The 13,921-nt window shown below is 39.0% G+C and overlaps 1 protein-coding gene across 4 annotated transcripts in view; it reads right to left on the bottom strand.

Annotated features, from left to right (window-relative positions):
* The window catches only part of SUCLG2 (succinate-CoA ligase GDP-forming subunit beta), a 406,175-nt gene that overhangs the window by 121,007 nt on the left and 271,247 nt on the right, over positions 1-13,921 (bottom strand). For all 4 annotated transcript variants that reach the window (XM_063630773.1, XM_063630772.1, XM_063630771.1 and 1 more), the window contains exon 10: positions 7,935-8,055. In XM_063630773.1, the coding sequence (XP_063486843.1) occupies positions 7,935-8,055 (121 nt within the window). The remainder of the gene's footprint in view (positions 1-7,934; positions 8,056-13,921) is intronic.

The raw sequence follows: 13,921 nt of genomic DNA, 5'->3' as shown, positions 1-13,921 counted from the left end.
TGGTGGCAGGCAAGAAAGGGCATGTGTAGGGGGGAATTCCCCTTTGTAAAACTATCAGATCTTGTGAGGCTTATCCACCATCAGGAGAACAGCATGGGAAAAACCCACCGCCATAATTCAATTATCTCCCACAGGGTGCTGCCCACAACACCTGGGGATTATTACAATTCAAGATGAGATTGGGGAGGGGGGACACAGAGTCAAGACATATCATTTACAGTATCATTCTTGAAACAGCTCAGTTTTCCCAAGCTCTGTGTTGCAGCCATAATTCCCCGGAGACCTTCTCAAGAAAAAGTCCAAGGATATTTTGACTCTGCTGGTGTACCCCCATCCCTTGACATTAAGACTCCCAGACAGCTGTAGCCTGTGTTGTTCTCTGTGCTTGCCTCTCTCTTTGTACCTCTTTCTTCTTCCACTCTCTGCCACTCTCCTTTCTCCCTCCTTCCCTGAGACTGGCTGCCTGACATGCTTAGATCTGCACAATACGGACTTGATAGAAATAATAATCACAAAGGAAAAATGAAAATAGCAGACACTGCAGTCAGCAAAGCCTAATATGAACATTAAAACATACCGATGAATTAAATCTTCTTAGAAGTCTAAACGCAGCATAATTGATCCCAATAAAAGTCATAAAAGGAAAATAACTGACAAAGCTACAATGAAAAAAAATTGATCAAGGAGTTAATGAGTGCATCAGTATTGGTGTATTTCTGATTAAAATGTTGATGTCAGACTGTTTTCAGGGTCAAAGTGATCAGAGACCCTCAGATTTTAAGAGTCAACTCTTCTCCTGTTCTTAAAGGGGGACAGGTCTCTATCAGCAAATTATATTATTGTTGGTCACTGAAAATAACTAGAAATGAATGCACACTACGATTGACCCATTCTTTCTGGTGATCCTTTCTGTGCCTGAGTTGTCACAGAGGCCCACAATTTATTAGTTATTCATACATTTCTAGAAAAGCTAGTTACCCTGCCTTAAATTTTTCCCAAAAGATTTAAAGGAGTGCATCTTTTATTTTCATACTCTGCTTAGTATTTCAGAAGAATTAAATGATTTTTATAATACGCAGATGATATTCATGCTGAAATATGCAAAATACCACATTCAAGATTATTTCCTTAATAGTCTCTGCTGATTGCATCAGAGGTCTATCTGAGATACTAAGAAGAAGATTTGACATTTCTAAATTTGTTAGATGATCAGATTTGAATCTTTTAAGTAAATGTACTTCCAAGGTTTATGCCTGTGGTTTTTTAATTAGTTAATTAGTATATTACTAAATACCACGTGCAGGTCAATGAGCTTTAGGCATTAAGGAGGATCAAGAGAGATGTAAAAAAAAAATTCCAGTTACTAGATGGCTGGGAAAATAAAATGGAAAAAATTAGCAATATAAGACAAAATCTATAAACTGGTAACAAGTGTTACCTGCTAATAGGACCTGCTTCTATCTTAGTAAAGGTAGCCATCAGGGGATCCCAGACAGCCACCAGACTGGTTTGCTGAATCTTCAGAAATATCGATAACTTCACAATGTCCACTATATCATGAAGGAACTGAATATGATAGCTCAGGATGAGATCAAAGAGGGCACTGTCTTCCAAATTTATGCAAAGAAAAGTATACATAGTGACCTTTCTTAGCCACTACCCTCTTTCCACTATTATAGCTCCTCTCTTATCATAAGAACCTGGGATCTTTATCAAGAGAGAAAAAGCAAGAGAGCTTTAGACATTTCTGGAGTCCTAGCTGGTGTCCTTTTCTTCTTCTTGTGGGAATTGGCATCTTGTGTGATAAACATCCTCGGATAGATACCGGGTCTCACACTCAACATGAAACTATCAGGAATACTCACTAATATTCCTATGTGTGATTTCTGTGAATGGAGCAGTCCCATAGCAAGACAAGACCTATCCGAACATTGTATTGGCCATGCCTAATAAACGGAAGATGAAGCATTCTGTTATAACTGTACTCTTGGCACTGATCATAGGTGAAACTGCAGAAATTTGAAGAAGGTATTATCCTTAAAGGGAACTAAATGCAAATCAAGCCAATGCTTTTTAGACTAAGGAAATGCAGACTCCTAATAATGTGTCCCTTAAAGTCAGTGCCTAGCGTAGCTCTACTCACTTTCATTGGCATAACCCACTTTATGCTTATTCAACATGGACTATTATAGTTACAGTACATTTAGAGATGTGAGTTAGCAAAGAAGTAGTATAAAAGGAGAATTTCCAAGTTGAGTCTGGAGGATAGGTAAGATTTGAATCACTGCAAAGGAAGAAGGAAGGAGTGAGTAGAGGATCAGAAGTCAGTCATCAAGTAAGTCATCATCCATACCTGAGAGTTGGTATTGAGGTCGTAACAGTGGTAAAAACTAAAGCCCAGGACCTGGGTAGATCAGAAGGCTGTCCTGGAGAGAGTAATGGCTTTGCAGCAATATGTTATGGCTAAAAGATCAGAGTGGGAAAACTGAGTAGGTACCGAGTCAATGACATTAGGTAGAACCAAAACCCCAAGCAGAATTGCCACAGATATAAAGTGGTATGGAGTGAAGAGCAGAGAGAAAAGGAGATGAGAGAACAAGGGGAATCTAAGGAATTTAAATCTGTGAACTAGGAGAATGATGGCATAGTTGATGGACTTGGGAAAGTCAGAAAGGGAACTCAATAGAGAGCGTGGGAGAGGATCAGAGATGAAGCTGCAACACTGGATAGACTGCATGTGGAGAAAGATGTGTGAATACAGGGGACCATCCAAGGAGAGATGTGACAGACAAATGGACAAGTTATGGTCATTTTAAAGGCCCTTCATAAACCACATGCAGAACTGTGGTTTTCAAAGATAGCTCAGTGAAAATGAAAAACCAACCCAAATCAAAAATATCTTGTCACAAATAGTGGTTCTCAGTACTTCCAGTGGAGAAAAAGTTGCCAACTACAGCGACCTTTGGGAAATGTCTTTTATCTTCCATCTAAATTTTTCATTTGCTTTCCTCTATGTCAAAACGTAAATTCTTATTCTCTCACAATTTTCTCTACATTTAGTTGTAGTTTATCCAATCTTAGAGTATGATTTGGTTCCTTCTGTTTTTTTTCTAAACAGAGCAAGTCTTCATTTGTCTACAAGGACAAAGAAAGATAAAGTGGTACAAAGAGATGGAAATATTTTGGACACTTAGTGGTAGTTTCTATTTGACCTGACATTACACTATACTCTCTTTTGATGGATGAATTTCTCAAGTTTCTTTATTCATATCAATATTAAAATTGGCTCAGACTCCCAGAACACACACCATTGTCTAGCTAGGGAGAGTGAGGTGAAAAGGGGTCTCCATCATCCCAGTAGCTATTACAAAGTCAAGTGACACTAAAAATGAGATGTGATGGAAAAATGTTACCAGAGACTGAATTACAATGGTACATAATTTTTATTGCTAATACTTATTAAGTACTTTCTAAGTTTCAGGCACGCTGCCACATGTTTATCACAGTCTGAAGAACTGTGAGATTTTCAGTGACCCAGATAACAGACATTTCAAAACCCAATGGCACATTTTGTTACTAGTATCTATTTCCTGTGAATAAAGTAAGTGGCCTTCTTGTTTGTTCTGTGACCATTCAAAAGATCCAGGATCCTTGCCATAAGTCTCTCTAATATGCAGCCCACATTTTAAAGATTCTGTTGCTCAACCACAATGTATTGAAAGTATCCTGATGAGAAAAGTTTTAATCAATCAAATCAGGCTGGATGTAGTGGGATTTTGTGGACAAATCTTTGTTCTCAGCTGTATAATAATTACAAGCTGTTTTACCAGTGGGTAAGGAAAGGATTATTCTCCTCTTTGAAAATGGTAACTTTATAATTACATGTATTTACTTGCCTTATCAGAACAGAACTCACCAACTGAGAAGGAGGATTATTTTTATTCAAAAGACTCTTGGGTGAAATGAACAGCTACATATTTGGGGGAAATTCAGACTTTGTAACCAATTGTTTCTGGTGTGAATAAAGAACAAATTATCTGAAATGAGGATTTCTTTTTTCCTTTTTGAAATGTATACAAAACTTGGCACAAAAATTACCTAGACGGTTAACTTGGCTCAACTCATGAAACTGTCGAGAAATGTACATTTACTGACAGCTCTATATAGTCAGTGTACAAAGCGTTTTGGCCAAACACATTATACAAAATGTTTAGAGTGGTTTTATAGTTCTTTATCAGAATCCACCAACATCTTATGATAATTTTTTAAGAATTCCTTTTTCTTTATTACTGTCCCATTTAAATCTGCAGCAAACTTCTATGTCTCAGATATGTCTGAAGAGGAATTTGCTTGTTTCTCAGGTGTTCATTATGACTCCAAGTTGAGCTCTTAATATATTAATAATAAACTTCGAGATAATTTGTAGACTGGATCCCGTTTCTCTTAGCCACATCTTCTCAATTTGATTTTCCACCCAATACCAAAAGGTTTGTTTCAGCAACATAAACATTTTGTTTTTCTTTTGCCAAGTATCTTTAAAAACAATTATACCACCCCCTTCATTCTTACCAATCTCTCTAACATTCCCTAAACTCTCTCTAAAGTTGTTGTGAACATAAACATATTCTGTGTCTTTCGCTTTCTTGACTAGGCACTGTACCTCCTCTGGGTGGACACTTTCTTATCCTTGATTCTGAAATACTGATAAATTGGAGCTACAAATAGAAGAGTACAAATCGTGTCCTTCTTAGCATGGACTTGGTAAGCTAAGAAGGACACAATTTGCACTCCTATTTGCTACATGATGGTATGTGATCCTTTGGTCTGCTGGAGAGAAACCTATGGGTATTAAAGAGTTTAGAGGCAGCCATAGAGTTTTCAGCTGTGTCCCATATGCTTGGTGGCTATTCATTCTTCAAGTCTTCAGTTATGCTAGGTTCTAAGACCAAGAGATGAGAGCAGTAATAATGCCTTTACCTCCTATCAAAAAGGCAGCCTCGGTAGATTGACTGTGGGCTGAGTAGCTTTGAAAACATTTTCATTCAGAATATTAGAGCCCAAGATTTGCTGCTAACACCCAGAATACATGGAGAACAGGGGCCCTTAGCTGAGTGGTGGAATTGTTCTGGGCAGAGTGAATGCAGATCCCCAGCAGAGCCAAGGTCCAGTTCTGTGTCTGATGATGTCCCCTGGCCTCTTCGCACTTTTCTGGATTTAGGCATTCTCTCCGGTGCTTGTTTCCAGTGTGTGTTCTGTACAGAGTTAATTTTCCGTCTTCTGTTCTCTACTCAAGCCCTGTCCCCTTGCAAGGTAAGACGGACCTGTTTCCCACCTCCACCCACAGCCTGTCCGAGGTCGTTCTGTTGCTGCTGTCATTGGAGACGTGGCTCTTGGAGGAGGGTCTGATGTTTTTGTCAGTGCGTGCCCTTGTCCTTCTGTATGTTTGAGTCTCGTTGTCCTTTCTCTTCCTACTCTCCAGGTCTCCATTTTCTGCATGTCCTGTTCATCACTTTGCTCTCTGCCTCACCAGTGCCCACTCACCTCTTCATCTCCTTCCTCCTTCACTGTCCCCTGTGGACATGTCCTTACTGGGACCAGTTTCACTTCACAGTGACATCTTTCACCTCTCCTGCCTTATCACTCGCATCCTCTCCCCCTTTTCCCTGCAGAACCCCCTTCCTCCTTCCTCCTGGTGTTCAGTTCATCATCATCAGCTTAAACCAAGTAAGACACTGAGGGAATCCCACGCTGCCGTCAAGCCTCAAATCTGCTCCGTTGTCTAAAAAACACTTCTTAATGCTTAAACTTTACCACACGTCAACATTAGACAAAGGCTCACAGGACCTGACCAAAGTATTAGTTAGGCTAGCTTTCTTAGATCTAATATATCAATTTCCAGGTAAATAATCTACTATATTTGGCCCTTTGGGTTTCCATTTTATCCCTAGGATAATGTGAGTAATTGAAATTTATCCCATGTTCGACATCCACTGCCTTACCTTAGAGAAAACATCCTAACACACTTTAGGCGGGGGCAGGAGGTGCTCCTTAAGGTAAAAACCACTCTCATAGTAATAGTGGTAGTAATAATAACAATAAGAGAATACTATGTTGTATTGATAGGTTGAAAGCAATGGTAGGCAAAACTGCTGGCATGTTATCATGGAATCAAGGCAGTGGCACCATACTGTGCTAGTAGTCATTGTACTTTTTTTTTGAGATGGGGTCTTGCTAAGTTGCCCAGGCTGGAGTATAGTGGCATGATCATAGCTTGCTGCAGCCTTGAACTCCTGGGCTCAAACAATCCTCCTGCCTCAGTCTCCTGCTTAGCTGGGACTAGAGGCATGCACCACTATACCTGAGAGATCATTGTACTTTTTACTATCACACACTCACAGTAAGAAAAAAAACATTATTTCATTAAACCTCAACCCTTGAGTACACACCTTTTTGATACTCTTTGTGACCAAATGATAAACACACATAAAACACTTCTGCAGCATCCTGAACTGTTCTGAGGAAAAGTGTTTGTGCAATTGTCTGGGTATCAAGCTAAACTGCTCACTTTTCCATGAAATGCTGTTTTTTTCTTGGAATAAAGACTGACACACTATAGTTGCTCAGACTTGGTTAGTTGGCAGATATTTTCTTAAATATGAGTGAAGTGAGTCTGTCCCATCAAGGAAAACAACTTAACCGTTTTGGGCTGATAAAATTTGCACTTTAAAGTGAAATTCAAATTCTAGACAATGTGCATCTGCCCTGTGAACTTCACAGCTTCGTAATAAAAAGCTTTTCTAATATGATGGTGGGAATATTAACAAATGTGATTTTTTTTATATTGTATATTGAAATGAGATAACCTTTGGAAGATCTGCATAATCACAAATTTTCTGGATAATCAATGAATGATTTTGAACCATGCATGGATAAAACTCACTTAATGTGTAAGACAGACCAGTGGGGTTTAATGGAATATGAAAAGTTCATCGAGATAGTTTCAGATTCCACATGGACACTAATTTTCAATAAACTATTACCTGTAGACTTTTAGTGTAGTACCAAAGAATATTCAGAACTATATGAAAAGAGCATTAAAAACTCCCCCTGGCTAGGTGTGGTAGCTTAAGCCTATAATCCCAACATTTTGGGAGGCTGAGGCAGGAGTATCACTTGAAGCCAGGAGTTCAAGACCAGCCTGGGCAACAAACAAACCCTGTCTCAAAACAAACAAACAAACAAATAAACAAACGGACAAAACTACTCCCATTTTGAAAAATACATATGTCTGTGAGGCCAGATTTTCTTCATATACTTCAACCAAAACATGTGATAACATTTTATGCAGAAACAGACACGCTAAATGTGAAAAGTATTTACAAACCTGTAAAACAATGTCATTATTCTTACTAAAAATTTTTAAAAATACTTATTTTTATAAAATATATAATACATATGATATATAAAATATACTATAAATATACAAATTATTTTTTAAGAATTATTTTTTAAATTCCAAGTAATTTCAGTTATCAGATTAATTTATCAATTAAATCAATTAATAAACATTGACAAATATAAGCCAAAAAACCAAACCTTTTTGGGATCCTCAATTATGATGCATGATTCTCAGAGAAACATTTCTCAGAGTGTTTTTCCCCAAACACTAATCTCATAAAATGATTCATAAATAAAAGGGCTTTCGCTCTGGGGTAAGTTTGGGAAATCTGGAGACTCATAACACCTGCCATATTTGGAGAGCTACAACCCACATTAGTTTGTTAGAGGCCCAGGGAAGTCCTGCTGTACTGCGTTTGTTTCATCTTTTACAATCCAGTGTTTCCTTCTGTTAGGAAGTTTGTGAATCCAGAACATGCTGGTCACCTGACCTTGGAGAAGGGGTACTGGCACAGCGGAAATCTACCATGACTCACCTTCAAGCCGGACCACCAGGGGCACCTTGAGTTCTAGCTCCCGGCAGGCTTTGGTGATCCCATTGGCAATGATGGCACAGTTGACGATACCACCAAATATATTGACAAGGATGGCTTCAACCTGAAATCAAAAATAAAAAGTTACCAATCAAAATGCTGATCGCCAACAGTCTCAAAAATAACTGGTTAAATAATAGAGACAATTAAAATAAGACTCCTTGTTTTTTTGTTTTTGTTTTACACAGAGCATAAAATACAAAAACGGCCCAGAACATGTTAAGAAAGCTCATATTAGTAATAAATTAATAAATATCACAATATAACGTTACCAAATTTTCCCATCAATCACTCTTTTCAACTCAAAATGAATTTAATCATCACTAATTTGTCTATTATATAATGTCTTCTTTTTTTTGAAAATATTATTGTCTATTCTTTTCATGAGTAGTATCATTTAAAATTTCTTGCACTTAGGTTTTTTCCCTCCATGATTTACAATTACATTTTTATATGTCACGGTGCCTCATACAATATTTCAAAATCAGAAACCATTTATTGTTTTGTATTAAAAGGTAAAAAACACTCAAACGTTTTCATGCTTCCTTAATACCTCTTTGATATGCTAGAGAGGTATGTTCTCAAAAATCAGAGATAGTTTAATTATCTTAGACAGCAACCTTTTGATTAAAAAAAAGACTCTCGAAATAAAGAGATGCAGCTTACAGCATAAGTAACAATGTAAGGAAAGTCAAGCTACTGACTGGAGCTTCTCAGAAATGTAAATTTAAACCCATCACCCATCATGTTAACTTGTTTGTACATATTCCATATTCAAAGGCACATGGGCCAAAAAAAAAAAAAAACTCTACTTGTCCTGACTTGATAAATAGGCATAAGAAAATCCTGTATAATTAACATGAAGAACGAGATAATGAAGAGAATTCATTACCTAGATTAATTGATAACACCCACAGAAAATGCCTATTCATCAAGCTGGAGGCATCAAAATTCCAATAGTAGAGTCACAATTAAATTATGCCACACTAATTGTAAAGCATATATGTATGTGCTGCATAGAATCCCATTATTTCCATGTGTTAAATTACCTACACCAAACATACGAGAAGAGAATATCTTACATTTGTATAGCATTTAGCTGTTTAGAAAGTGCCATCACACAAATCTTTATTTTTTATTGTGAGCCTTCCCAGAACCCTACTCATTAGGCAGGGTGAAGGTTGGCTCTCTAGCTGAGAAAGCCATCGGGTGCACTGGCGGATGTTGTCCCAAGGTCACACAGCTGTCATGTGGCTGTGGCCAGGCCCAAAGCCAGCTCCCTAGAGTGTCTACTGATGTGTTCATTGATGTTGTTGCTAGGGCTGGGACCTTGGGTGAGTTACAGAACCTCTCTTGAACATTTCCTCCTCTGTAGTACAGGAATAAAAAGAGGACCTAGCCCACAGGATGTTGAAAGGCCTAAATGAGATAATACATGTGAAATGTTTACCACATGGCTTTAAATGTACTTAATGGATATATACACTTGCATTTATTCAGCAAGCAGTGATAAAAGTGGGCAGCTTACCTAGACAGCAAGTAAGAAAACCTTTTTCAGTAGACTGCAGCTCATGTTGAATTCAAATATAATGGAAATACAAACTTATTGAAATTCAACAAAAAGGTAATGCCTTAAGAATCAAAGAAATGAACAATATTTTTCAAACCAATTAGAGATCGGGGCTACTCCCAAAAAAGAAATCTCCCATTACTATTCACAGCAGGACGACTGGTAAGCAGAAGCTTGCTTTCTAATGACAGCTATTAAATGCTGTTAGCATTGAGGCTTGGTACAGCCGTAGTTTCCAAATAACTGTAGGATGGAGAGGAACTTGCCAGAACAATAGAAGAAAAACATTCAAGAGCAAGAATGACTCCACGGGGTCCATGATAGAAACTCAGGACCTGCTGAGGCTCAGTAAGGTTTGTGCAGAGGAACTTGGCATTCTAGTAAAATACACATTGGCACCTGCATGCCTCTGCCATGTTCCAGCCTGCACATTCCTTAACGACAAGTTCGGATGTCAACTTCTCAGGGAATTCTCATCAAATTAGAATCACTGACCCTGTTTAACCCATCTAAAGCTTTATGATCATTTTATAGAGTATAGTTTACATGATAATCTTATGTGAATTCACCTAAACAGGCAGGAGTGAGGGATAGGAGCAAAAAGGAGAGAAGGGGCTTGAGACCCTGCGATTCAATTCTACTTAGTGGGTGAGTGCCTGGAGTAAGTGTCAAACAGGAGCTGTGAATCAGTGTTGCCTCAGTTGGCATCAGTTCCCATGAGTCTCTCGTGTGTCAGTATCTCGTGTTTAATTAGAGTCCGATGTTAAAAATAGATACTCTTCATACAACCACTTGTGCCTAAAATTCAACTACTTTAGTTGGTGCTGAACCCCAGGAAAAGCCTTCTTTTCTAACTGCAGAGGAGTAACTGGTTTGGTTAGACTTACTGAGAAATGAATAGCTGTTGTTCTCCAATGTACTTTATTCTCCTCTTACCTTCCTCTCCCCATCCCCATCCCCAAGATGCAACTCCCCTGTTTGGATCATCTTTGTGCTTCTCTAAAACAAAGATTATGTATTTTCCCATTTTTTTATAATCTGTAGCCAGCACAATCCATTATATGGCATAATCATGTAAAAATAATGGTTTAACAATGAAAGAATTAATTTCAACAGACACGTGATGAACATCTCCCTTTTACCAGGTACAGAATTAAGTTCTTGGGATATGGAGAAGGATAAAGTATCATCACTGTCCTCAGGGAAGAATTCAAAGACTAGTTTGAGAGCCAGACCAATAAACTGACAATTACAATACAGGGTCTAGAGCTGTCTCAAACAGCCAAGACCAGGGGAGAGGCAGTGATGCAGGCTGCTGACATGACAGAGGATTTTTGGAAGAGGTGAGGTTCTAGTAGACAGGAAGAAAAAAAAGAGCAGGATCTGAGATAAAGGGAGCAGCCAGGATAAAGGCAGATATGTCACCCAACTTAGTTTGCTGAGGAACTAATGGTTGAATGGTGAAGTAACTTAAGATGATACAAGTGAGGCCGAGACTGTCAGGTGCCAGATGCCAGGGATGGGAACTTGGATCCTCTTATTTCTTCCTTGTTAGTTTATTTATTTTTTGAGACACATTTTCACTGTGTCACCCAGGCTAGAGTGCAGTGGTGCAATCTTGACTCACTGCAACCTCTGCCTCCCAGGTTCAAGCGGTTCTCATACCTCAGCCTCCTGAGTAGCTGGGACTACAGGCACCTGCCATCACACCTGGCTACTTTTTGTACTATTAGTAGAGACGGGGTTTTGTCATGTTGGCCAGCTGTCTCGAACTCCTGACCTCTACTGATCCTCCTGCCTTGGCCTCCCAAAGTGTTGGGATTACAGGTGTGAGCCACCGTGCCTGGCCTCTTCCTTCTGGTGGAGGAACTGGGTGGATGCAAGTCTTGAAAGCAGGCTCCCTGAAACGCAGAAGAGAAGTTATAGGAGGGGAACAGAAGGACAGAGAGGAGAGTGAGTGCATGAGAGACAATGAGAAATACAGAACAACCATGAGAGAGCATGGGAGAGAGACAGAGAGAGATAGAGAGAGAGAATGAGTGAACAAGAAGCAGTAAAGAGAAGGCATGAGAGAATGCAAAAGAATAAAAGAGAGAGAGAGTGCAAAAGGGAGAGTGAGAAGTCATGAGGAAGACAGAGGAGCAGAAAGAGTATGACCAATACTAACAAAGCAATTGAGATTTCTACAAGAAGAGCGACAAGACATAGAAGTACACAGGCTGCTTAGCTCAGGGAAATGGGATTGTTTAGGACACACGGTATACCACAGCACCCTAAGAGGAAAGTCACCACCCTGGGTGGTGAGAAGATCCCACTCAACCAGAGATTATGCCATTCTCGCCTTCTCTCCCACTGTAAAGTAATTTGCTGCAGTCATGCACTTTAATGGAAATCTGATTTAAGGTTTAACTCTGGGCCAATTTCTATAATTAACTACTGTAATTTGCAATCTCAAACTGGGAATGAAATTAAGAGAGTTTAAAAATGAAAGCCTTGTGATATCATTATTATTATTTAGCATTTATAAAGCATGTCAAATTTTCAATGTGTGCCTCACATGTTCATTCATTTTACAACCACTAACTGCTGTTCCATGACGATACCAACAGCAACTTTTAATTATCTTCCCCCAGCCCCCTGGCAAAGAGAATTTTTTTTTTTTTTTTTTTTTTTTAAGAATTCAGTGTTAGGTCTATTTAAGTACCCAGAGACTCTCCTGGAAGATCCCAAGTGCTTTTGGGAACACAGGCTTTTTCTAATTCTCGGGTGAGAATTATGAGGGTTGCTATTTACTGTTTCACAAAAGTAAAGATCATCTAATGAGGCAGTTGAAGTGCCAGATATAGGGCCCAGGTCCCCAGACCCCAGACAGCTGATCCCAAGGCAAGTTTGCGCTGGCAGCTGTGCAGGTGGTCAGGCAGTCCATACATAAGTTTTTCAAATGTCTGGGTGTTTGGCTTTGCAAAACACACTCTAGCTGCAGATTTTGGTCCACAATTAAAAGTAAAAACTAAACTTTGAAAAAAGAACAGCTACAGCCCTTGCTATTTATCAAGCTTCTTTCAACATCATCCCCACTGCCCAAATAAACAAACCAACAAAAATCAATACTAAACCTCTCCTTTGGAACATGGATCCTTTTGAATATCTGATGAATAATAGGGATTCCTCAGTCAGGTGAATTCACAAACACAACATTTTTGGGGGATAATAGTAGTTAAGTCCCATGGCTACCCTACTCCTACAGGATATGGCCTCTAAGACCTCCAATGGCAAGTGGTAACCTACAGCATATGCATTCAGGATAGGGCTATGAGTTTCAGATAATGGCAAGTGTTAGTGCACACCATATGTATTCAGGAGAGGACTATGAGTTTCAGAGGAATTGTGAATTCTTCACAGCTGTCTATAGAATTTTTGTCTGCATGTGTACTTTTCTGGGCAAAGTGTACACAATCCTTAAGAGTTGATATATGAATAGCAATCACAAAAACAACCACAATTAACATTACTAAAGCATTTAGCAGGTTGTATTCAGTATTCTAATTATTGTATATGTACTAACGCATTTAACACATAAGTATCACAGGAGGTGGGTATAATCATCCCCAAATTGAGATGAAGATCTGGGAGAATCAGGGGTTACAGCTTTATCTACTGTCAAATATCCTTCCAAGCCAGCAAACCTAGAGAAGGCCTACAATGAGTGCTGGCTTAGTCCTTGCGTGTTCATTACCACAACCAACTCTGCCATACACTTGTGAGACAGATATTACCCACCCCCCTTTCGCAGATGAGAAAACCAAGACTCAGAGGTAAAAACAACTTGTGCCAAATTACGCAGCCTGTTTGTTGTCAGTCTAAAAATTCAGCTCTTTTTCTTCAATATGATCCTGACTCCCCTTAATGAAATAAAAATATTGCAAGACGCTCAATAAAAAGTTATTAATTTAATATATATTCTTCAGGGCCTACTATGTGCCCTGTGCTTGTAGGCAGTAGCTAAGCCAGCAAGAAAGATTTTAAAATTAGACAAAAATGTTCTATATATCTAAAACTGCAAACCATGATAATAGTTATGAAGGGGAGGAAAATGCTAGGACCTATGTGAGCAGCAGGACAGGACCTATATTACACTAGGTGGTGAGTGAGGGTCTCTCATAGGCAGAGACATTTAAGCTAGAGTCTGAGGGGCAGTCCGGAAGAGGGCAGGTAGATCAAGATTAAGAGAGGGAGAAAAGTATCTTAAGACAACAGAATACCATGTATAAAGGTGCAGGAACAGAAAAGAGTGTGGTGCATTTCAGAAACTGAACAGAATCTGAAGTATCAGGTCCCTGGGGCCTGAGAAGTAGAGTGA

Source organism: Symphalangus syndactylus, chromosome 21 (genome assembly GCF_028878055.3).
Source record: "Symphalangus syndactylus isolate Jambi chromosome 21, NHGRI_mSymSyn1-v2.1_pri, whole genome shotgun sequence".
NCBI lineage: Eukaryota > Metazoa > Chordata > Mammalia > Primates > Hylobatidae > Symphalangus > Symphalangus syndactylus.
The sequence above is the reverse complement of the archived record's forward strand: the minus strand, read 5'-3'. Positions and strand labels throughout refer to the sequence as shown.